The 26,511-nt window shown below is 41.7% G+C and overlaps 1 protein-coding gene across 1 annotated transcript in view; it reads right to left on the bottom strand.

The window, feature by feature from the left end:
- The window catches only part of CFAP44 (cilia and flagella associated protein 44), a 296,056-nt gene that overhangs the window by 150,293 nt on the left and 119,252 nt on the right, over positions 1-26,511 (bottom strand). Inside the window, exons 15-16 of the mRNA XM_053705145.1 lie at positions 8,201-8,311; positions 7,424-7,576 (exon numbers count right to left, since the gene is read on the bottom strand). Of these exons, the coding sequence (XP_053561120.1) occupies positions 7,424-7,576; positions 8,201-8,311 (264 nt within the window). The remainder of the gene's footprint in view (positions 1-7,423; positions 7,577-8,200; positions 8,312-26,511) is intronic.

The raw sequence follows: 26,511 nt of genomic DNA on the forward strand, positions 1-26,511 counted from the left end.
CTCCATACATTGAGCCACTGACGGCCGAGGAGAGGACTGAAGCGCTAGACAAGAATCGAAAATCTTTAATTTCCTGAAGAAATATCTTCATTGATAAGGAATCTATTATGGTTCCAAAGAAAACTACCCTTGTAGTTGGAACCAAGGAACTCTTTTCCAAGTTCACCTTCCACCCGTGAGAACGCAGGAAGGTGTCAGGGTTTTTTCCCTGCTTTGTTTGCCATGTGCTGCTGTCAGCCATTTTACTCACCTTTCTTGCTGAACCTGGTTCAGAGTGCGTGATGCTGCTCATTTCCTGCACACCCTCTTATGGCCAGACTGTTGTACATCATCCGTGTGAGACAGGTTGCAGTCTCAGAATTGTGATGTCATCACTTATTATTTAAAAGGGCCACTGTTCAGTATGCTTTGCCCTTGCGTTGTCTCAGACCTGTTTGTGAGTTCCTGTGTATTGTACCTGGCTAGTCTGACATCTCTTCTGGTTCCTGATCCCTGGATTGTTCCTGACATTGCTGTTCTCATTGTTCCTGATTCCGGCTCATCTGACTACTTGCTTTGGCTCCTGACTCGGCTCTTCTGACTACCAGATCTGGTTTTGACTCCTGGCTTGTTATTTGACTTGTGGACTTTTTATTATTTTTGTTATTAATTAAGGTGTGATTATTTTTGCACTTCTTGTCTCAGTCTGATTCCTGGCACCCTGACATTACGCAAGGGCCATGAATCTTGATGGTGCTAATAATCCACCTTTACCTACAATAATTTCCAGGATTGATGAACAGGATCACCGCTTGGATCAATTTGCACTAGCCCTGCAAACCCTGCTGACTCGCACTGCACATTTGGACCAGAGTGTCCCACAAGCTATGGCTGCTCCTTTTTCCGCTGCTGCACCTAGTCCTACCAGGAGCATGTCCGGTTCTGCACCTCTACCTCCCCGTTATGGAAGCGATCCTAATTAGTGCAGAGGGTTTTGAACCAGTTGGGCATTTACTTTGAGATGTTACCTCAGGCGTTTCCCTCTGACAAAGCTAAGGTGGGATTTCTCATCTCTTTACTCTCTGACACAGCCCTTGCCTGGGCTAATCCCTTGTGGGAGACTAATAAACCTGTGATTTCTAATTACCCTGAATTTGTGGCCTCCTTTCGAAGGGTATTTGATGTTCCGGCTCGCTCCTCCTCTGCTGCCAAATGACTCATGTCCATTCAGCAAGGTACGAGATCTGTTGCTCAGTATGCCATTGAGTTTTGTACGCTTGCCGCAGAGGTTGGTTGGAACAATGAAGCTCTTGTTGCCGCCTTCTTTCATGGGCTTTCTGATGTGATTAAAGACAAAGTTGCTGCCAGAGATTTACTAGAGGATCTTGAGGCTTTGGTGTCTTTTTTTAATCCTAATTGACATCAGACTCAGAGAGAGGTCCTCTTTCAAGGGGCGCTTGTGGAAGCTTCCAGTACCGCTGTCTCCTACGCTGTCGTTTCCACCCATGCCTCCCTCTCCTCCCATGTCTCCTGGTCCCGAGTCACCAGGTACTGCTGTGCCGATGCAGTTAGGATTTACACGTCTCTCCGCGGCAGAGAGGGCCTTTAGGAGGAGGGAGGGGCTCTGCCTCTATTGCGGGTTACAGGGCCACCTTTTAAAGTTTTGTCCTACACGGCCGGTTAAACGCTTACACCTAGGGTCCTGTCGGGGGCAGACCTTGGGTGGTTTATACTCGTCCCCAGAAACGCTAAAGGAAAAACCTTTGGTCACGGTTGTCCTTTCCTGGGTGGACTCCTCCATAGTCACCCAGGCTTTTGTTGACTCCGGTGCTGCAGGCTATTTCATTGACAGTGCTTTTGTATCACAGCACTCCATTCCTGTATTGCCTCGGTCCGTTCCGCTTGCTATTGAGGCCATTGATGGCAGGCCTGTTTAGCCTGCACTCGTTACTCACAAAACCACTCTGTTATCCATGGCTGTTGGGGCTCTTCATTTTGAAACCCTCCAGTTCCAGGTGATTAACTCTCCGCATTTTCCGGTTGTTCTGGGTTATCCCTGGCTCCAAAAGCACAATCCCAGTCTCGACTGGCGTAGGTCCGAAATTTTGTTGTGGTCTCCGCAATGTATTTCCACTTGTCTTCGGAAACCAGTCAAAGTCCTGTGCACTTCTTCGGTATCTCAATTGCCTGAGGAGTACCGAGAGTTCCAAGACGTTTTTGACAAGGCGCGTGCCAGTACGTTGCCTCCTCACCGGTCTTACGATTGTGCCATAGACCTGCAACCCGGAGCCATTCCTCCTCGGGGCTGGGTTTACCCTCTCTCGGTTGCAGAGAATTGTGCTATAGAAGAGTATGTTGCCGATGCTCTGTCACGGGGGATCATCCGCAAATTCTGCTCTCCTGCAGGGGCTGGCTGCTTCTTCGTGAAGAAAAAGGGTGGCGAGTTAAGATCATGCATTGATTATATGGGTCTTAATCTTCTTACCATTAAGAATGCTTACCCTATTCCGCTCATTACGGAACTCTTTGACCGCCTCAAGGGAGCTATGGTCTTTTCTAAACTTGATTTGAGAGGAGCATACAATCTTGTTAGGATTAAGGAGGGCCACAAATGGAAAACAGCATTTAACACCAGGAGCGGGCATTATGAGTATCTTGTAATGCCCTTTGGCCTATGTAATGCTCCAGCTGTTTTCCAGGAATTTATTAATGATGTTCTATGAGATGTGTTGTGGTGTACTTGGATGATATCCTCATACACTCACCCACTCTTGAGGCTCATCGTTCTGATGTTACACGGGTACTTCAGAGACTACGTGAGAACGGCCTGTTTTGTAAACTCGAGAAATGTGAGTTCCATCAGACTCAAGTAACCTTTCTAGATTATGTAATCTCTGTTGCAGGGTTCTCCATGGATCCTGACAAGTTGTCTGCAGTCCTGCAGTGGCCTCGCCCAGTTGGTCTTCGCTCTATTCAACGTTTTTTGGGCTTTGACAATTACTATAGGAAGTTAATTAAAAACTTTTCTTCCTTGGTCAAACCTATCACTGACATGACCCGTAAAGAGAATGATCCACTCCATTGGTCACCTACTGCCAATAAGGCTTTTGAGAATCTTAAGACTGCCTTTGCTGCCGCTCCAGTTCTGGCTCATCCTAACCCTGTCCTGCCTTTTGTTCTTGAGGTCGATGTGTCTGAGACTGGAGTAGGTTCCCTCTTTTCTCAACGTCCTACGCCTCGCGGTTCCTTGCATCCGTGCGGTTTCTTCTCTAAGAAATTGTCTCCGGCGGAAAGGGAAATTATGAAATTGGCAGAGAATTACTGGCCATAATTTTGGCACTCAAGGAATGGAGGCACCTTCTCGAGGGTACTAGCTTACCAGTGCTATCTGATGAAAAAAACTATAAAAGCCTCCTAGGTAATCCCACTGACATGTTTCTGTGTAAATATAATAAATTGATCAAAGAAGCCTTCACAAAAGGGATTATAGATAAAAAGGAGTACAGTTTCTTGCAAGTCAAATAACCCAGGGTAGCCACACTATATTTACTCCCGAAAATACATAAAAATCTTATAAAACCACCAGGGAGGCCGATAATATCAGGCATCGACTCTCTTACGGAAAAAAGCAAGTAAATATATTGACGCAAGGTTAAGACACATCGTGGAATCACTTCCATCACATACTAGAGACATGATGCATGTATTAAATAAAATACAAGAAGTTGAAATCAAATCTGAAACTATCCTAGTTACATGTGACATAGAATCACTCTACACCAGCATAAAAACAGACTGGGGTTGTAGAGCTATCTCACATTTCTTACAAAGAGAAAGTAACATATCTAATGAACTCAAGGATTTTTTAATTTCACTTCTCAAATTCGTCTTGACTCATAACTATTTCGTCTTTGATGATAGGTTTTTCCTTCAAATATGTGGTACTGCCATGGGCACATCATGTGCCCCCACATATGCAAATATATATCTGGGCTGGTGGGAAGAGACGGTAGTGTTTCATGAATCTATGAAACATTTTACAACTCATATATCCCACTGGTCCAGATATATAGACAATATATTCTTTATGTGGAATGGCCCTGAAGAGCTGCTGCAAGAATTCATTAAAACACTCAATGATAACCCATTTGGGTTATACAGGGTATTTAACATCTACAATGAATAAAAACAAAGTAGAATTCCTAGATCTCACTATTAACAACAATGTAGAGAGCCTAACTACTAATACATATAGAAAACCAACTGCCACTAATAATATCCTCCATGCAAGCAGTTATCACCATCCCTCCACAATAAGAGGATTACCAGTAGGCGAATATCTATGTTTAAAAAGAAATTGTAGCACTTATGAAGGTTTTAAAAATGCAGCGGCAGACTTAAGAGAAAGACTACTAAAAAGAGGATACTCCAAAAAATCCCTGACAAGAGCTTATAATAAAGCATTAGCAAGAAACAGAAAATTACTAACCCCAAAAAGTAAAGAAACATCAGATACTTTGAGAATCATATCTACCTATTCACAAGCTAGTAGTCACATTAATAAAATTGTCAATAAACATTGGCACATACTAAAAGCAGATGAATCACTAAAATCCTTAATTCCGGATAGACGACAATTTAAATATAGGAGAGGTACTAATATTAGCGATACTGTAACTAACAGTCATTTTGATAGAAATCACAATAAACCCCCTATATATAAAGGTTCAGTAGCATGTAACAATTGCAAAGTCTGTCAACATATGGTGAAAAAACAAACAATCACTGACAGATTTAATAAAACCTGGAAAATAAAGGAATTTATAAACTGCAAAAGTACTAATGTAATCTACTGTCTAATAAGTAATTGTAATTTATATTACGTAGGTATGACGACTAGAACTTTGGGAACATGGATGACAGAACATCTCAGTAATATAAGAACAGCAAAAAATGACATAGAAAATGGTAAAAAAAAAATTACCAGTGTTGCAAGGCATTTTTTACAATGCCATAACAGCAACACCAAAACCTTTAAATGCTGGGGTCTTGAGAGACTGAGACTAGGAATTAGGGGAGGCGAAACAGAACAGAGGTTACTTAAAATGGAAACTAAGTGGATCTTTAATCTCAACACAGTGATCCCAAATGGAATGAATGAGAATAATAATTATTGGGTCTACTTATAAATAACACTCCATCAATATAGAGATGGTAAATGGAACTTACAAATATGGGTTTAAATTAGATCCAAGAATATAAGCAAAAGTAATATAACTATATGATCTTCCATCTTGGTCTATGGACTCATTATAGTTTATAAAAGACGTCATGTATCCTAGTGTATATGGTCTCTTTAAACACACCAATGATGACATAAATAATACACATTGGAGCAAAATATATGGGTATTTACTTATTGATTTTGCCCCCTTTAAGATAACATGTGAAACTAGTAAAACTATGTATTAGTACTTTACTCCTTTCTTATATACCTGATAATGGTATACAAAGATGAAGATATATTAAAGGTGGAATATGTAACTATTTATTTTTTCCCCTTTTCATATACACTACAAGATACAATATAATCTATTATAATATACTGAGCATTTCTAGATTTTTAAACTAGAACATAACAAGTGGAAATGTCATTCAATATGATGATTCTTTCCTTTAGGTTATGGTTAAGCATGAGAAGGAATATCTATACCATGTTTGAATTTGTACTTTAATACAGAAACACGTATATATAAAGAAAGAAAGATTTGTACTACATAGATCTTAGTTTGAGAACGTCAGAACAAACTATCTTGAGTCTCATTAGCATACAGTTATAAGGTCAAAATAATTGTTTGACAACTAATCCATATCATTACTTCCATTTAAATCGAAGTTTCACTGTATCTACAATATTCAATTTAGGTAAAGTAATACTCATTTAATATTGCAGAATTAAAACAAAACCAAACTCTCTATGACGGTTGGCGTACGTTATTTGTACCTCTATTGAAATCCATAATGAATGTATCCTCTAATAATTTCTCCTCACTAAATCTCCCCTAATACTTATCATCCAAGTAATTCAAAGATATCTGTTTGAAGCTATAGATTGAGCTAGCCTGTTATAGCAAACATTTCACATTCATATCCAGCTCTGTAAAGAATACCGCTAACATAATGTAGGAGAAGGCATGTGAAAACAAAGACATACGATAGGTTTAAACATAAACACAATACGTCACGCTGCTTAACCTATCAACAGTTAGCCAGTTTCTATCAAGTGCGGGGGAGTGTAAGAATACCAGTACAGGATTGGCTACCCAGAATATACTAGATGCTTATAAGACAGCAAAGTCTGAGGCATCGGCTTGAACATTTACAATTAGTTCAACAAAGAGAAAGGACGTTACATGGTCTGAAACGCATTTGTTATTAGAACTACACCTTCAAGATTAATTGTTTATTTTAGCTATAGCGTGTTATCACCTCTGTCACCTGAAGCAGACGTTTCCTGCTATCGGCCAGGAAACAGGGAGGTGATACACGCTGTTTTAGGATTTGGATAAGGGTAATTATTTAAAGTGGAACACAGAGGTTATCTGTGATTTTTAAACTTACTATTAAAATTATTTTTTAAGTATTATACTATTAGGATAGGAATGAGTGCTACATAAGCCCTTGGTTTTTCTCTCTCTCTTTAAACAATTCTGCATCTTTAACAAAAGATACCAAAACAATGAAACTAAATTAATAATAGAGGTAAATTGGAAAGTTGTTTAAAAATGTATGCTGTATTTCAATTCTGAAAGAAAAATTTCAGATTTCATGTCCCTCTAACGCTGCTGAATCTGTCTGCGCTCTATTAATAATAATAATAATAATAATAATAGAATACTCCATATAATGCAGGGCCAACCTTAGCATATTCAGGGGCCCTGGGCAAAATAAACTTTGTGGGGCCACACAGCTCAGTGTCCTTATTCCCCACCCCGGTATGCCTTGCCCCTTGTATGGTCCACCCCTGTGCCAGCATTCAGTGATACATACCTATATAAAGAATAAGGCAAAATATTAAATACTTCTCATAAACTAAATACAACATATACATTTCACCATCTCATAACCTCATTACTGACAATGCGGGCCCCCAAAGAGCAGGGCCCTGTGCGGGTTCCCCCTCTAACCCTGCCCAAAGGGCAGGCCTGATAGTGTACCAATGTCGGTATGAATTAATATTGTATTTAACTTCACTTACAAAGTTGTGTTTTTTTCCCTTAATTTTACGGTTACCCCTGCAAAATCAGCACAATGTGGTAAAAAGCGATCTGTAAGATTTTCCCCTTTGCATTCTGGTAGATTCTTGTTGTATTTTGATATCAGATCACTTCTCTCTCTCTGTCATCTTTGCCTAAGACTTCCTTTTCATTCTTACTATTTGTACCTCAAGCTTGGATTTGATGCTGCTGAACCGGAAATACTGAAGCTGAATATCAGGTATCTGATAGGTTAAGGCTGGATCTTGCTTCCGAGGTGCAGGCGCAGAGATCTGAACCACATATCCGTTCTCACAGATCACCATCAGTGTGTTTTGCTCCTGCAAGATACATGAAGTATCTTTATTAAAATGATTTAATTGGGGTTACATTGGCAACATTTTATGAATTACAGGACCCTTGAGAACAGAACAATAATCAGCCATTTCTACGGATTCTCAGGTATTTAGTAGGTCTTTTTTAGTAGGTCTTTCTCAATGTGCACATTCCTTGTATTCTATCGCTGACACAAAATAATCTCATTCACTACATATTTTCTAAATAAAGTTTGTTATAAAAACTCTAATGCATAAATAACACTAGAAACAGATGAGTTTGAAAAATGTAAAACGGTTAACATTTAGTTTAATTTTCAGAGTCACTAAAGCATATATCTCCCTTGCCTATAGGATTTCCTGCTTGACCACAGCCTGGTGCAAAATCCGGAGGCGTGGACAACTACGTTTTTACTGTATTACATTGTAGAAGATTTATGATGTTCTGAGCTACTCCAAGGAAATAAAAAATCAAAATAACTTACCCCTCATCATTGCCTTTATTTAAAAAAAAAAAATAATAATTTCCTTAACGACAATACTGTAATTATGTTTCTGTGATTTTTAGACTAAATCAATTTATTTTGGCAGAATAGTAATCAAAAGCTCTCAATTCTCCGTTTCACTCACATGAGATGGAGGGGACCAGTGTAGCTCTCTCACTGCATCTGGAACACGAACAAACCCGATGGGTTCATATTTATCTCCAACAGCGAAGAAGAACACGGTGCGGTCATCACTCTGTGAAATAAAGAGAAACAAATCACAGGACAAGCTTATGAACACGGCCTGTTGTTTTGTTATAGAAAGAAATAACAGTATTAATAATGAGACACATTGAATTACAGTACATTTTTGTTAGTATGTATTTTCAAATGTATTACGTTGTTTTCCAAAACAATATGTTCCTATACTAAATAGAAACTACTTTTTGTTTTGCTTTCTATTTCAATATCAATTTAAAGGGACATTCCAGTCAAAATGTAAATGCATATAGATACAATTACATCTTTGAAAACATAATTTATGCTTACCTGATAAATGTATTTCTCTTGTAGTGTATCCAGTCCACGGATCATCCATTACTTGTGGGATATTCTCCTTCCCAACAGGAAGTTGCAAGAGGATCACCCACAGCAGAGCTGCTATATAGCTCCTCCCCTCACTGCCATATCCAGTCATTCGACCGAAACAAGCCGAGAAAAGGAGAAACCATAGGGTGCAGTGGTGACTGTAGTTTAATTAAAATTTAGACCTGCCTGAAAAGGACAGGGCGGGCCGTGGACTGGATACACTACAAGAGAAATACATTTATCAGGTAAGCATAAATTATGTTTTCTCTTGTTAAGTGTATCCAGTCCACGGATCATCCATTACTTGTGGGATACCAATACCAAAGCTAAAGTACACGGATGATGGGAGGGACAAGGCAGGAACTTAAATGGAAGGAACCACTGCCTGTAGAACCTTTCTCCCAAAAACAGCCTCCGAAGAAGCAAAAGTATCAAATTTGGAAAATTTGGAAAAAGTATGAAGGGAAGACCAAGTTGCAGCCTTGCAAATCTGTTCAACAGAGGCCTCATTTTTAAAGGCCCAGGTGGAAGCCACAGCTCTAGTAGAATGAGCTGTAATCCTTTCAGGAGGCTGCAGTCCAGCAGTCTCATAGGCTAAACGGATTATACTCCGAAGCCAAAAAGAAAGAGAGGTTGCCGAGGCCTTCTGACCTCTCCTCTGTCCAGAGTAAACAACAAACAGGTTAGATGTTTGGCGAAAATCTTTAGTAGCCTGTAAGTAAAACTTCAAGGCACGGACTACGTCTAGATTATGCAAAAGACGTTCCTTCTTTGAAGAAGGATTAGGACATAATGATGGAACAACAATCTCTTGATTGATATTCTTGTTAGAAACCACCTTAGGTAAAAACCCAGGTTTTGTACGCAGAACAACTTTATCTGAATGAAAGAATCACAATGTAAGGCAGATAACTCCGTGACTCTTCAAGCCGAGGAAATAGCCATCAGAAAAAGAACTTTCCATGAAAGAAGTTTAAGCTCCATGGAGGAGCAACAGGTTTAAACACAGGCTTAATTCTAACTAAAGCCTGACAAAATGCCTGAACGTCTGGAACTTCTGCCAGACGCTTGTGTAAAAGAATAGACAGAGCAGAAATCTGTCCCTTTAAAGAACTAGCTTATAATCCTTTGTCCAAACCCTCTTGGAGGAAGGACAATATCCTAGGAATCCTAACCCTACTCCATGAGTAATTCTTGGATTCACACCAATGAAGATATTTACGCCATATCTTGTGGTAAATTTTCCTGGTGACAGGCTTTCGTGCCTGTATTAAGGTATCAATTACTGACTCGGAGAAGCCACGCTTTGATAGGATAAAGCGTTCAATCTCCATGCAGTCAGTCTCAGAGAAAGTAGATTCGGATGATTGAAAGGACCTTGTATTAGAAGGTCTTGTCTCAGAGGCAGAGTCCATGGTGGAAAGGATGACATGTCCACTAGGTCTGCATACCAGGTCCTGCGTGGCCACGCAGGCGCTATCAATATCACTGATGCTCTTTCCTGTTTGATTTTGGCAATCAGGCGAGGGAGCAGAGGAAACAGTGGAAACACATAAGCCAGGTTGAAGAACCAAGGCGCTGCTAGAGCATCTATCAGTGCCGCTTCTGGGTCCCTGGACCTGGATCCGTAACAAGGAAGCTTGGCGTTCTGGCGAGACGCCATGAGATCCAATTCTGGTTTGCCCCAACGGAGAACCAATTGAGCAAACACCTCCGGATGGAGTTCCCATTCCCCCGGATGAAAAGTCTGACGACTTAGAAAATCCGCCTCCCAGTTCTCTACGCCTGGGATGTGGATCGCTGACAGGTGGCAAGAGTGAGTCTCTGCCCAGCGAATTATCTTGGAGACTTCTGACATCGCTAGGGAACTCCTGGTTCCCCCTTGATGGTTGATGTAAGCCACAGTCGTGATGTTGTCCGACTGAAATCTGATGAACCTCAGTGTTGCTAGCTGAGGCCAAGCCAGAAGAGCATTGAATATTGCTCTTAACTCCAGAATATTTATTGGGAGGAGTTTCTCCTCCTGAGTCCATGAACCCTGAGCCTTCAGGGAGTTCCAGACTGCACCCCAACCTAGAAGGCTGGCATCTGTTGTTACAATTGTCCAATCTGGTCTGCGAAAGGTCATACCCTTGGACAGATGGGCCCGAGATAACCACCAGAGAAGAGAATCTCTAGTTTCCGATCCAGATTTAGTAGAGGGGACAAATCTGTGTAATCCCCATTCCACTGACTGAGCATGCATAATTGCAGCGGTCTGAGATGCAGGCGCGCAAATGGCACTATGTACATCGCCGCTACCATTAAGCCGATTACTTCCATGCACTGAGCCACCGTGGGGCGCGGAATGGAGGGAAGAACACGGCAAGCATTTAGAAGTTTTGATAACCTGGACTCCGTCCGGTAAATTTTCATTTCTACAGAATCTATTAGAGTCCCTAGGAAGGAAAACCTCGTGAGAGGAGATAGAGAACTCTTTTCTTCGTTCACTTTCCACCCATGCGACCTCAGGAATGCCAGAACTATCTCTGTATGAGATTTGGCAATTTGAAAGCTTGACGCCTGTATCAGGATATCGTCCAGGTAAGTAGCCACTGCTATGCCTCGCGGTCTTAGGACCGCCAGAAGTGAGCCCAGAACCTTTGTAAAAATTCTTGGGGCTGTAGCCAACCCGAATGGAAGAGCTACAAATTGGTAATGCCTGTCTAGAAAGGCAAACCTCAGGAACTGATGAAGATTCTTGTGAATCGGAATGTGAAGGTAGGCATCCTTTAAGTCCACTGTGGTCATGTACTGACCCTCTTGGATCATGGGTAAAATGGTTCGAATAGTTTCCATCTTGAATGACGGAACTCTGAGGAATTTGTTTAGGATCTTTAAATCCAAAATTGGTCTGAAGGTTCCCTCTTTTTTGGGAACCCCAAACAGATTTGAATAAAACCCCTGTCCTTGTTCCGTCCACGGAACTGGATGGATCACTCCCATTACAAGGAGATCTTGTACGCAGCTTAGGAATGCCTCTTTCTTTATCTGGTTTGCAGATAATCTTGAAAGGTGAAATCTCCCTTGTGGAGGAGAAGCTTTGAAGTCCAGAAGATATCCCTGAGATATGATCTCCAACGCCCAGGGATCCTGAACATCTCTTGCCCACGCCTGGGCAAAGAGAGAGAGTCTGCCCCCTACTAGATCCGTTGTCGGATAGGGGACCGCTCCTTCATGCTGTCTTAGAGGCAGCAGCAGGCTTTCTGGCCTGCTTGCCCTTGTTCCAGGACTGGTTAGGTTTCCAGGCCTGCTTGGATTGAGCAAAAGTTCCCTCTTGTTTTGAAGCAGAGGAAGTTGATGCTGCACCTGCCTTGAAATTTCGAAAGGCACGAAAATTAGACCTTTGATTTGGCCCTGTCCTGAGGAAGGGTATGACCCTTACCTCCAGTAATGTCAGCAATAATTTCTTTCAAACCAGGCCCGAATAAGGTCTGCCCCTTGAAAGGAATGTTGAGTAATTTAGACTTTGAAGTCACATCAGCTGACCAGGATTTGAGCCATAGCGCCCTACGCACCTGGATGGCGAATCCGGAATTCTTAGCCGTTAGTTTAGTCAAATGAACAATGGCATTAGAAACAAATGAGTTAGCTAGCTTAAGAGCTCTAAGCTTGTCAACAATTTCAGTCAATGGAGCTGTATGGATGGCCTCTTCCAGGGCCTCAAACCAGAATGCCGCCGCAGCAGTGACAGGCGCAATGCATGCAAGGGGCTGTAAAATAATACCTTGTTGAATAAACATTTTCTTAAGGTAACCCTCTAATTTTTTATCCATTGGATCTGAAAAAGCACAACTGTCCTCAACCGGGATAGTGGTACGCTTTGCTAAAGTAGAAACTGCTCCCTCCACCTTAGGGACAGTCTGCCATAAGTCCCGTGTAGTGGCCTCTATTGGAAACATTTTTCTAAATATAGGAGGTGGGGAAAAGGGCACACTGGGCCTATCCCACTCCTTACTAATAATTTCTGTAAGCCTTTTAGGTATTGGAAAAACATCAGTACTCACCGGCACTGCATAGTATTTATCCAGCCTACACAATTTCTCTGGCACTGCAATTGTGTCACAGTCATTCAGAGCAGCTAATACCAATACACAGAGGTTCTCAAGCTTAAATTCAAAATTAGAAATCTCTGAATCAGGTCTCCCCGATTCAGAGACGTCACCCACAGACTGAAGCTCTCCGTCCTCAGGTTTTGCATATTGTGACGCAGTATCAGACATGGCTCTTACAGCATCTACGCGCTCTGTATCTCGTCTAACCCCAGAGCTATCGCGCTTGCCTCTCAATTCAGGCAATCTGGATAATACCTCTGACAGGGTATTATTCATGATTGCAGCCATGTCCTGCAAAGTAATCGCTATGGGCGTCCCTGATGTACTTGGCGCCATATTAGCGTGCGTCCCTTGAGCGGGAGGCGAAGGGTCCGACACGTGGGGAGAGTTAGTCGGCATAACTTCCCCCTCGACAGACCCCTCTGGTGACAATTCTTTTATAGATAAAGACTGATTTTTACTGTTTAAGGTGAAATCAATACATTTAGTACACATTCTCCTATGGGGCTCCACCATGGCTTTTAAACATAATGAACAAGTATCCTCTGTTTCAGACATGTTTTTACAGACTAGCAATGAGACTAGCAAGCTTGGAAAACACTTTAAAGCAAGTTAACAAGCAATATAAAAAACGTTACTGTGCCTTTAAGAGAAACAAATTTTGACAAAATTTGAAATAACAGTGAAAAAAGGCAGTTAGACTAACAAAATTTTTACAGTGTATGTAACAAGTCAGCAGAGCATTGCACCCACTTGCAAATGGATGATTAACCCCTTAATAACAAAAACAGAATAATAAATGACAAAAAACATAATTTATGCTTACCTGATAAATTCCTTTCTTCTGTTGTGTGATCAGTCCACGGGTCATCATTACTTCTGGGATATAACTCCTCCCCAACAGGAAATGCAAGAGGATTCACCCAGCAGAGCTGCATATAGCTCCTCCCCTCTACGTCAGTCCCAGTCATTCGACCAAGAATCAACGAGAAAGGAGTAACCAAGGGTGAAGTGGTGACTGGAGTATAATTTAAAAGATATTTACCTGCCTTAAAACAGGGCGGGCCGTGGACTGATCACACAACAGAAGAAAGGAATTTATCAGGTAAGCATAAATTATGTTTTCTTCTGTTATGTGTGATCAGTCCACGGGTCATCATTACTTCTGGGATACCAATACCAAAGCAAAAGTACACGGATGACGGGAGGGAAAGGCAGGCTCATTATACAGAAGGAACCACTGCCTGAAGAACCTTTCTCCCAAAAATAGCCTCCGAAGAAGCAAAAGTGTCAAATTTGTAAAATTTGGAAAAAGTATGAAGTGAAGACCAAGTTGCAGCCTTGCAAATCTGTTCAACAGAGGCCTCATTCTTAAAGGCCCAAGTGGAAGCCACAGCTCTAGTGGAGTGAGCTGTAATTCTTTCAGGAGGCTGCTGTCCAGCAGTCTCATAGGCTAAACGTATTATGCTACGAAGCCAAAAAGAGAGAGAGGTAGCAGAAGCTTTTTGACCTCTCCTCTGTCCAGAGTAAACGACAAACAAGGAAGAAGTTTGGCGAAAATCTTTAGTTGCCTGCAAGTAGAACTTGAGGGCACGAACTACATCCAGATTGTGTAAAAGACGTTCCTTCTTTGAAGAAGGATTTGGACACAAGGATGGGACAACAATCTCTTGATTGATGTTCCTGTTAGTGACTACCTTAGGTAAGAACCCAGGTTTAGTACGCAGAACTACCTTGTCTGAGTGAAAAATCAGATAAGGGGAATCACAATGTAAGGCTGATAACTCAGAGACTCTTCGAGCCGAGGAAATAGCCATTAAAAACAGAACTTTCCAAGATAACATTTTTATATCAATGGAATGAAGGGGTTCAAACGGAACACCCTGTAAAACGTTAAGAACTAAGTTTAAACTCCATGGTGGAGCAACAGCTTTAAACACAGGCTTGATCCTAGCTAAAGCCTGACAAAAGGACTGGACGTCTGGATTTTCTGACAGACGTCTGTGTAACAAGATGGACAGAGCTGAAATCTGTCCCTTTAATGAACTAGCTGATAAACCCTTTTCTAAACCTTCTTGTAGAAAAGACAGTATCCTAGCGATCCTAACCTTACTCCAGGAGTAACCTTTGGATTCGCACCAGTATAGGTATTTCCGCCATATTTTATGGTAAATCCTTCTGGTAACAGGCTTCCTAGCCTGAATTAGGGTATCAATAACCGACTCAGAAAAACCACGTTTTGATAAAATCAAGCGTTCAATTTCCAAGCAGTCAGCTTCAGAGAAGTTAGATTTTGATGTTTGAATGGACCCTGTATCAGAAGGTCCTGTCTTAGAGGTAGAGACCAAGGCGGACAGGATGACATGTCCACTAGATCTGCATACCAAGTCCTGCGTGGCCATGCAGGTGCTATTAGAATTACTGATGCTCTCTCCTGTTTGATTTTGGCAATCAATCGAGGAAGCAGCGGGAAGGGTGGAAACACATAAGCCATCCTGAAGTTCCAAGGTGCTGTCAAAGCATCTATCAGAACTGCTCCCGGATCCCTGGATCTGGACCCGTAGCGAGGAAGTTTGGCGTTCTGGCGAGACGCCATGAGATCTATCTCTGGTTTGCCCCAACGTCGAAGTATTTGGGCAAAGACCTCCGGATGAAGTTCCCACTCCCCCGGATGAAAAGTCTGGCGACTCAAGAAATCCGCCTCCCAGTTCTCCACTCCCGGGATGTGGATTGCTGACAGGTGGCAAGAGTGAGACTCTGCCCAGCGAATTATCTTTGATACTTCCATCATTGCTAGGGAGCTTCTTGTCCCTCCCTGATGGTTGATGTAAGCTACAGTCGTGATGTTGTCCGACTGAAACCTGATGAACCCCCGAGTTGTTAACTGGGGCCAAGCCAGAAGGGCATTGAGAACTGCTCTCAATTCCAGAATGTTTATTGGAAGGAGACTCTCCTCCTGATTCCATAGTCCCTGAGCCTTCAGAGAATTCCAGACAGCGCCCCAACCTAGTAGGCTGGCGTCTGTTGTTACAATTGTCCAGTCTGGCCTGCTGAATGGCATCCCCCTGGACAGGTGTGGCCGATAAAGCCACCATAGAAGAGAATTTCTGGTCTCTTGATTCAGATTCAGAGTAGGGGACAAATCTGAGTAATCCCCATTCCACTGACTTAGCATGCATAATTGCAGCGGTCTGAGGTGTAGGCGTGCAAAAGGTACTATGTCCATTGCCGCTACCATTAAGCCGATCACCTCCATGCATTGAGCTACTGACGGGTGTTGAATGGAATGAAGGACGCGGCATGCATTTTGAAGCTTTGTTAACCTGTCTTCTGTCAGGTAAATCTTCATTTCTACAGAATCTATAAGAGTCCCCAAGAATGGAACTCTTGTGAGAGGAAAGAGAGAACTCTTCTTTTCGTTCACTTTCCATCCATGCGACCTTAGAAATGCCAGAACTAACTCTGTATGAGACTTGGCAGTTTGAAAGCTTGAAGCTTGAATTAGAATGTCGTCTAGGTACGGAGCTACCGAAATCCCTCGCGGTCTTAGTACCGCTAGAAGGGCACCCAGAATCTTTGTGAAGATTCTTGGAGCCGTAGCCAATCCGAATGGAAGAGCTACAAACTGGTAGTGCCTGTCTAAGAAGGCAAACCTTAGATACCGGTGATGATCTTTGTGGATCGGTATGTGAAGGTAAGCATCCTTTAAATCCACTGTGGTCATGTACTGACCCTCTTGGATCATGGGTAAGATTGTCCGAATAGTTTCCATTTTGAACGATGGAACTCTTAGGAATTTGTTTAGAGTCTTTAAATCTAAGATTGGCCTGAAAGTTCCCTCTTTTTTGGGAACCACAAACAGGTTTGAGTAGAACCCTTGTCCTTGTTCCGACCGCGGAACCGGATGGATCACTCCCATTAATAACAGATCTTGTACGCAGCGTAGAAACGCTTCTTCTTTATCTGGTTTGTTGACAACCTTGACAGATGAAATCTCCCTCTTGGGGGAGATAATTTGAAGTCTAGAAGGTATCCCTGCGATATGATCTCTAGAGCCCAGGGATCCTGAACATCTCTTGCCCAGGCCTGGGCGAAGAGAGAGAGTCTGCCCCCCACTAGATCCGGTCCCGGATCGGGGGCTCTCGGTTCATGCTGTCTTTGGGGCAGCAGCAGGTTTCCTGGCCTGCTTGCTCTTGTTCCAGGACTGGTTAGGCTTCCAGCCTTGCCTGTAACGAGCAACAGCTCCTTCCTGTTTTGGTGCAGTGGAGGTTGATGCTGCTCCTGTTTTAAAGTTCCGAAAGGGACGAAAATTAGACTGTCTAGCCTTAGCTTTGGCTTTGTCTTGAGGTAGGGCGTGGCCCTTACCTCCTGTAATGTCAGCGATAATCTCTTTCAAACCGGGCCCAAATAAAGACTGCCCCTTGAAAGGTATATTAAGTAATTTGGACTTAGAAGTAACATCAGCTGACCAGGATTTTAGCCACAGCGCCCTACGTGCCTGTATGGCGAATCCTGAGTTCTTAGCCGTAAGTTTGGTTAAATGTACTACGGCCTCCGAAATGAAGGAATTAGCTAGTTTAAGGACTCTAAGCCTGTCCGTAATGTCGTCTAGCGTAGATGAACTAAGGTTCTCTTCAAGCGACTCAATCCAAAATGCTGCCGCAGCCGTAATCGGCGCGATACATGCAAGGGGTTGTAATATAAAACCTTGTTGAACAAACATTTTCTTAAGGTAACCCTCTAATTTTTTATCCATTGGATCTGAGAAAGCACAGCTATCCTCCACCGGGATAGTGGTACGCTTAGCTAAAGTAGAAACTGCTCCCTCCACCTTGGGGACCGTCTGCCATAAGTCCCGAGTGGTGGCGTCTATTGGAAACATCTTTCTAAATATTGGAGGGGGTGAGAACGGCACACCGGGTCTATCCCACTCCTTAGTAACAATTTCAGTTAGTCTCTTAGGTATAGGAAAAACGTCAGTACTCGCCGGTACCGCAAAGTATTTATCCAACCTACACAGTTTCTCTGGTATTGCAACGGTGTTACAATCGTTGAGAGCTGCTAAGACCTCCCCTAGTAATACACGGAGGTTCTCCAATTTAAATTTAAAATTTGAAATATCTGAGTCCAATCTGTTTGGATCAGAACCGTCACCCACAGAATGAAGCTCTCCGTCCTCATGCTCTGCGAGCTGTGACGCAGTATCAGACATGGCCCTAGCATTGTCAGCGCACTCTGTTCTCACCCCAGAGTGATCACGCTTGCCTCTTAGTTCTGGTAATTTAGACAAAACTTCAGTCATAACAGTAGCCATATCTTGTAATGTTATCTGTAATGGCCGCCCAGATGTACTAGGCGCCAAAATATCACGCACCTCCCGGGCGGGAGATGCAGGTACTGCCGCGTGAGGCGAGTTAGTCGGCATAACTCTCCCCTCGCTGTTTGGTGAAATTTGTTCACATTGTACAGATTGACTTTTATTTAAAGTAGCATCAATACAGTTAGTACATAAATTTCTATTGGGCTCCACCTTGGCATTGGAACAAATGACACAGATATCTTCCTCTGAGTCAGACATGTTTAACACACTAGCAAAAAACTTACAACTTGGTTATAATCTTTTTTAGCAAAAAACGTACTGTGCCTCAAAGAGGTACTAACGATTAAATGACAGTTGAAATAGTGAACTGAAAAACAGTTATAGCATCAAACTTTAAAACAACAAAACTTTTAGCAAAGGTTTGTTCCCATTAGTAAAATAACAATAATTAAATTTGACATAAAAAATACAAAGCAACGTTTTTATTCACAGTCACTATAAGAATTCTCACAGCTCTGCTGAGAGAATTTACCTCCCTTCAAAGAAGTTTGAAGACCCCTGAGATCTATCAGAGATGAACCGGATCATGCAGGAAAAATAAAAGTAACTGACTGGTATTTTTTGATGCGTAGCAAAGAGCGCCAAAACGGCCCCTCCCTCTCCCACACAGCAGTGAAGAGAAACGAAACTGTCACAAATAAAGCAAAAAAACTGCCAAGTGGAAAATAATGCCCAAATATTTATTCACACAGTACCTCAGCAATGTAAACGATTCTACATTCCAGCAAAAACGTTTAACATGATAAATAGTTATTAAAAAGGATTAGTGACCTTTAACAGAGTAGTTCCGGTGAAATACCATCCCCAGAATACTGAAGTGTATACATACATGTCATTTTAACGGTATGGCAGGATTTTCTCATCAATTCCATTCAGAAAATAAAAACTGCTACATACCTCAATGCAGATTCCTCTGCCCGCTGTCCCCTGATCTGAAGCCTTTACCTCCCTCAGATGGCCGAGAACAGCAATATGATCTTAACTACTCCGGTTAAAATCATAGTAAAAAACTCTGACAGATTCTTCCTCAAACTCTGCCAGAGAAGTAATAACACGCTCCGGTGCTATTTTAAAATAACAAACTTTTGATTGAAGTCATAAAAACTAAGTATAATCACCATAGTCCTCTCACACATCCTATCTAGTCGTTGGGTGCAAGAGAATGACTGGGACTGACGTAGAGGGGAGGAGCTATATGCAGCTCTGCTGGGTGAATCCTCTTGCATTTCCTGTTGGGGAGGAGTTATATCCCAGAAGTAATGATGACCCGTGGACTGATCACACATAACAGAAGAAATGTTTTTTAAACACAGTCACAACAACTGCCACAGTCTACTGTGATTGTTACCCTCCTCAAACACGACTTTGAAGCCTTTTGAGCCCTTCAGAGATGTCCTGTATCATGCAGAGGGAAGCTGAATGTCTCTGTCAGTATTTTTAGCTGCACAGAAAAGCACTAAAATAGGCCCTTCCCACTCATATTGCAACAGTGGAAAGCTTCAGGAAACTGTTTCTAGGCAAAAATCAAGCCAGCCATGTGGGAAAAAAAACTAGGCCCCAATAAGTTTTGTCACCAAACATATATAAAAACGATTAACATGCCAGCAAACGTTTTATATTACACTTTTATAAGAGTATGTATCTCTGTTAATAAGCCTGATACCAGTCGCTATCACTGCATTTAAGGCTTAACTTACATTAATCCGGTATCAGCAGCATTTTTCTAGCAAATTCCATCCCTAGAAATATATTAACTGCACATACCTTATTGCAGGAAAACCTGCACGCCATTCCCCCTCTGAAGTTACCTCACTCCTCAGAATATGTGAGAACGGCAGTGGATCTTAGTTACTTCTGCTAAGATCATAGAAATCACAGGCAGATTCTTCTTCTAATGCTGCCTGAGATGAAACAGTACACTCCGGTACCATTTAAAAATAACAAACTTTTGATTGAAGTTAAAAAACTAACTATAATACACCACACTCCTCTTACTATGTCCATCTTTGTTGAGAGTTGCAAGAGAATGACTGGATATGGCAGTGAGGGGAGGAGCTTTATAGCAGCTCTTCTGTGGGTGATCCTCTTGCAACTTCCTGTTGGGAAGGAGAATGATCCGTAATGGATGATCCGTGGACTGGATACACTTAACAAGAGAAAAGAAGTATATTTACAATATAGATGTATTGGCAAAAATGCTTCTAGTAAAAGTTATCACTGTTTTAGTGTTAACATTTTTCTGTGCACGTGCATGTGAATCACAGCTAGATATTCTCAGTGCACCAGCATTTTAAATACTACAGCTGCTCAGAGCACCAGTGGGGCTTGTATCATGTCAGCAATTAACAAATTGAGTCATTACCAGATGGAACAAGCACCTTAGGCTCTCTGGGCAAGTGCTGTGCTTAAAATGCTGGTGCACGGTGCATACTTAAATACACTTGTGAAACAGCTATAGCTTTTATTAGAAGCATTTTTGCTAATGCATGTATAGTACAAAATTGCTTCTGTTCAATACCGAAATGCACCCATGTGTTTCCCAGTTTTGGCTGTAATATACCTTTAAGCAGGTTAATGACAATGCACTTAATACAGCTATATCTCTTTCTTTAAATTCTGAGTGACGTTTAGAAGGAAATGATTAATGAATGACTAATGGCTTAAAGGGATAGGAAAGTCAAAAGATAATCTTTTATTAAAGGGACACTCAAGTCAAAATTGAACTTTCATGATTCAGATAGAGCATGGAATTTTAAACAACTTTCCTATTTACTTCCATTAACAAAATGTGCACAATCTTTTTATATTTACAATTTTTGAGTCACCAGCTCCTACTGAGCATGTGCAAGAATTCACAGAAAATACATATATGCATTTGTGATTGGCTGATGGCTGAAAAACAAGGTAGCGGAGCACCGGTTTAAAAAGTCAAACAATCTTTATTTTCCAAAATATAGTTAAAGGACCAGTAAACACAGTAGATTTGCATAATCAACAAATGCAAGATAACAAGACAATAGTATTTATTCTGAATTTCAAATAAGTAGTAGATTTTTTTCTAACAAATTTCAAAGTTATGTCTATTTCCACTCCCCCTGTACCATGTGATAGCAATCAGCCAATCACAAACGCATAAATGTATAGTCTGTGAATTCTTGCACATGCTCAGTAGGAGCTGGTGACTCAAAAAGTGTAAATATAAAATACTGTGCACATTTTTTTTTATCTGAATCATGAAAATTTAATTTGACCTGAGTGTCCCTTTAAAACAACTCTGGAATCAGAAGTGGAATTGTCTCAATAGAAGTCAGCTAAATCAGCTGACATGTTTCGGCCTGATGCCGTTATCAAAGCTGATGGTTTGCGTAGGTAAATTCCCTGCCTCTTAAAATGAGCAGGTGACTCCTATTGGACAATGTTAATAGAGCAATATTTGCATATTAACTATTGCCGTTACTATGTAACATTCCAGTAATTACCAGGACACTTATGTGTGTTGTGCTCCATTTACAGCACTCCAGGAAGCTAGCGCATAAGACAAACTAGAAAGGGTAAACCTAGGTAGTGAAAGGGTAACTTTTCTATACACCGACCTTGCATTGGGCATTTAATCTGATTCCATTGTTACTTCTTAACCCCTCCCACCCCCCATATATACCTATATTATCAGTATCACATAGCTTATTAAAGCTAAATATGATATATACATACTAGTTAAGTCACTCATTTAAGGCACTATAGGACCGATTGTCGAGTGTTGCTTTTAATGGAAATATATACGGAATAGGCATATGCAGGGCGTTAGCACTTTCCAACAGCACTCCCAGGTATATTATCAACATTGTTCGGGTACTAGCTTAGGGCTGATGTATAAAATAAATTAAGATAGGTCTGCTGACATCGTACTTTGGAAACACCACACGCTCAATATCTGCCACGTTAGACAGAGAGTACGGCCAAAGGTTACAATTAGCAGGGGAAGAGATCGAATATAAATGTATTCACTGAATTTATATTTACACAGGGATTTTGGTTAATATGTTTCAGGTGCAATGCATTGGTCTATTATCAGTCAAAACAAGCATTAGTTAGTCAAAACAGGCAGAATAAGGATAAGTGTCCGGGTAATTACTGGAATGTTACATAGGAATGGCAATAGTTAATATGCAAATATTGCTCTATTAACATTGTCCAATAGGAGTCACCTGCTCATTTTAAGAGGCGGGGAATTTACCTCCGCAAACCATCAGCTTTGATAAACGGCATCACGCCGAAACATGTCAGCTGAATTAGCTGACTCCTATTGAGACAATTCCACTTCTGATTCCAGAGTTGTTTTAACTATATTTTGGAAAATAAAGATTGTTTGAATTTTTAAACCAGTGCTGCGCTACCTTGTTTTTCACTATTCGGATCTGACCTTACTAAGGCCTAGATTTAGAGTTCGGCGGTAGCCGTCAAAACCAGCGTTAGAGGCTCCTAACGCTGGTTTTGGCCGCCCGCTGGTATTTGGAGTCAGTGATTAAAGGGTCTAACGCTCACTTTTCAGCCGCGACTTTTCCATACCGCAGATCCCCCTACGCCATTTGCGTAGCCTATCTTTTCAATGGGATCTTTCTAACGCTGGTATTTAGAGTCGTTTCTGCAGTGAGCGTTAGAGCTCTAACGACAAGATTCCAGCCGCCTGAAAATAGCAGGAGTTAAGAGCTTTCTGGCTAACGCCGGTTTATAAAGCTCTTAACTACTGTACCCTAAAGTACACTAACACCCATAAACTACCTATGTACCCCTAAACCGAGCTCCCCCCACACCGCCGCCACTCGATTAAAATTTTTAACCCCTAATCTGCCGACCGCCACCTACGTTATATTTATGTACCCCTAATCTGCTGCCCCTAACCCCGCCGACCCCTGTATTATATTTATTCACCCCTAACCTGCCCCCCACAACGTCGCCGCCAGCTACTTACAATAATTAACCCCTAATCTTCCGACCGCAAATCGCCGCCACCTACGTTATCCCTATGTACCCCTAATCTGCTGCCCCTAACATCGCCGACCCCTATATTATATTTATTAACCCCTAATCTGCCCCCCTCAACGTCGCCGACACCTGCCTACACTTATTAACCCCTAATCTGCCGAGCGGACCTGAGCGCTACTATAATAAAGTTATTAACCCCTAACCCGCCTCACTAACCCTATCATAAATAGTATTAACCCCTAATCTGCCCTCCCTAACATCGCCGACACCTACCTTCAATTATTAACCCCTAAACTTCCGACCGGAGCTCACCGCTACTCTAATAAATGTATTAACCCCTAAAGCTAAGTCTAACCCTAACACTAACACCCCCCTAAGTTAAATATAATTTTTATCTAACGAAATAAATTAACTCTTATTAAATAACTTATTCCTATTTAAAGCTAAATACTTACCTGTAAAATAAACCCTAATATAGCTACAATATAAATTATAATTATATTATAGCTATTTTAGGATTAATATTTATTTTACAGGCAACTTTGTAATTATTTTAACCAGGTACAATAGCTATTAAATAGTTAATAACTATTTAATAGTTACCTAGTTAAAATAATAACAAATTTACCTGTAAAATAAATCCTAACCTAAGATATAATTAAACCTAACACTACCCTATCAATAAAAAAATTAAATAAACTACCTACAATTACCTACAATTAACCTAACACTACACTATCAATAAATTAATTAAACACAATTGCTACAAATAAATACAATTAAATAAACTATCTAAAGTACAAAAAATAAAAAAGATCTAAGTTACAGAAAATAAAAAAATATTTACAAACATAATAAAAATATTACAACAATTTTAAACTAATTACACCTACTCTAAGCCCCCTAATAAAATAACAAAGCCCCCCAAAATAAAAAATTCCCTACCCTATTCTAAATTAAAAAAGTTACAAGCTCTTTTACCTTACCAGCCCTGAACAGGGCCCTTTGCGGGGCATGCCCCAAGAATTTCAGCTCTTTTGCCTGTAAAAAAAAAACATACAATACCCCCCCCCCAACATTACAACCCACCACCCACATACCCCTAATCTAACCCAAACCCCCCTTAAATAAACCTAACACTAAGCCCCTGAAGATCTTCCTACCTTGTCTTCACCATCCAGGTATCACCGATCCGTCCTGGCTCCAAGATCTTCATCCAACCCAAGCGGGGGTTGGCGATCCATAATCCGGTGCTCCAAAGTCTTCCTCCTATCCGGCAAGAAGAGGACATCCGGACCGGCAAACATCTTCTCCAAGCGGCATCTTCGATCTTCTTCCATCCGGTGCGGAGCGGGTCCATCTTGAAGCAGGCGACGCGGATCCATCCTCTTCTTCCGATGTCTCCCGACTAATGACGGTTCCTTTAAGGGACGTCATCCAAGATGGCGTCCCTCGAATTCCGATTGGCTGATAGGATTCTATCAGCCAATCGGAATTAAGGTAGGAATTTTCTGATTGGCTGATGGAATCAGCCAATCAGAATCAAGTTCAATCCGATTGGCTGATCCAATCAGCCAATCAGATTGAGCTCGCATTCTATTGGCTGTTCCGATCATCCAATAGAATGCGAGCTCAATCTGATTGGCTGATTGGATCAGCCAATCGGATTGAACTTGATTGATAGGGTAGTGTTAGGTTTAATTATAACTTAGGTTAGGATTTATTTTACAGGTAAATTTATTATTTTAACTAGGTGTTAGTGTTAGGGTTAGACTTAGCTTTAGGGGTTAATCCATTTATTAGAATAGCGGTGAGCTCCGATCGGAAGTTTAGGGGTTAATAATTGAAGGTAGGTGTCGGCGATGTTAGGGAGGGCAGATTAGGGGTTAATACTATTTATGATAGGGTTAGTGAGGCGGATTAGGGGTTAATAACTTTATTATAGTAGCGCTCAGGTCCGCTCGGCAGATTAGGGGTTAATAAGTGTAGGTAGGTGTCGGCGACGTTGTGGGGGGCAGATTAGGGGTTAATAAATATAACATAGGGGTCGGCGATGTTAGGGCAGCAGATTAGGGGTACATAGGGATAACGTAGGTGGCGGCGTTTTACGGAGCGGCAGATTAGGGGTTAAAAGTGTAATGCAGGGGTCAGCGATAGCGTGGGCGGCAGATTAGGGGTTAATAAGTGTAAGGCTAGGGGTGTTTAGACTCGGGGTACATGTTAGAGTGTTAGGTGCAGACGTAGGAAGTGTTTCCCCATAGGAAACAATGGGGCTGCGTTAGGAGCTGAACGCTGCTTTTTTGCAGGTGTTAGGTTTTTTTTCAGCTCAAACAGCCCCATTGTTTCCTATGGGAGAATCGTGCACGAGCACGTTTTTGATGCCGGCCGCGTCCGTAAGCAGCTCTGGTATCGAGAGTTGCATTTGCGGTAAAAATGCTCTACGCTCCTTTTTTGGAGCCTAACGCAGCATTTGTTTGAACTCTCGATACCAGAGTTAATTTTATGGTGCGGCCAGAAAAAAACCCGCGGAGCGTTAACAGCCCTTCTACCGCCGAACTCCAAATATAGGCCCAAGTGAGCTAGCACGGTTGAAAAGGGGAAATCCCCTCACTACTCCCTGAGCCCAAACCTGCAGCAACAGCATTGCCCAACGAGGAGTGAAGGATTGGACAACGCCCCCCTCCGCTGTGTCTGAAGAGGGAACGGATTGGCTGGCTGAGAAACCCGGAAGTCCATCCAGATGATGAAGGATAAGCGTCCGCTCAGGCAGTGGTATCTGGTAAAGAGGAAGCTTCCAGACATAGCATTTCCCTAAGACTGTTACTGTGTGATTACCATACCTTTACGCAGCACAGAGGCACTTTTACACTGTATATTTGGGAATGTTTGGCTCGCTAACAAGCAGCGGTGTTATACTGTACTACAACAGCACTATACATACGGAGGGGAGATTTCTCACTTTATGTCTTGCATTGGCTAATGGCTGTCACATGATACAGGAGGAGAGGATATAGACATAACTTTGAAATTTGTCAGAAAAATATCTACTACTCATTTGAAGTTCAGACTAAGTGCTTGATTATATATTATTCGCCAGCTCAAACCTTCTTTTTCTCGCTGACACTCGCAGGGCTGCCCTGGTGCAATGATCGTAAAAAAGGGTCTGTCCCTGCAAGTTGCGAGATGGCTCCTATTAAAAGTAATGGAGCTCGCTGGATAGGGAAACTTCGCTCCTTAGTGCGAAGTTATCAGGGAGCAGGGGAGCACTTTAAAATTAAAATCCTGCAGCCAATATAACTCACATTACGCTGCTTTCTGCTTATAGCATCTTACATTCGCCTATATGTTCGTATGCATTTGTTTTTCTATTGGGGTTATAAGTGTTCGTATTGTTTTGACAAAAGCTCGCCA

The sequence above is a fragment of the Bombina bombina genome, chromosome 3 (genome assembly GCF_027579735.1).
Source record: "Bombina bombina isolate aBomBom1 chromosome 3, aBomBom1.pri, whole genome shotgun sequence".
NCBI lineage: Eukaryota > Metazoa > Chordata > Amphibia > Anura > Bombinatoridae > Bombina > Bombina bombina.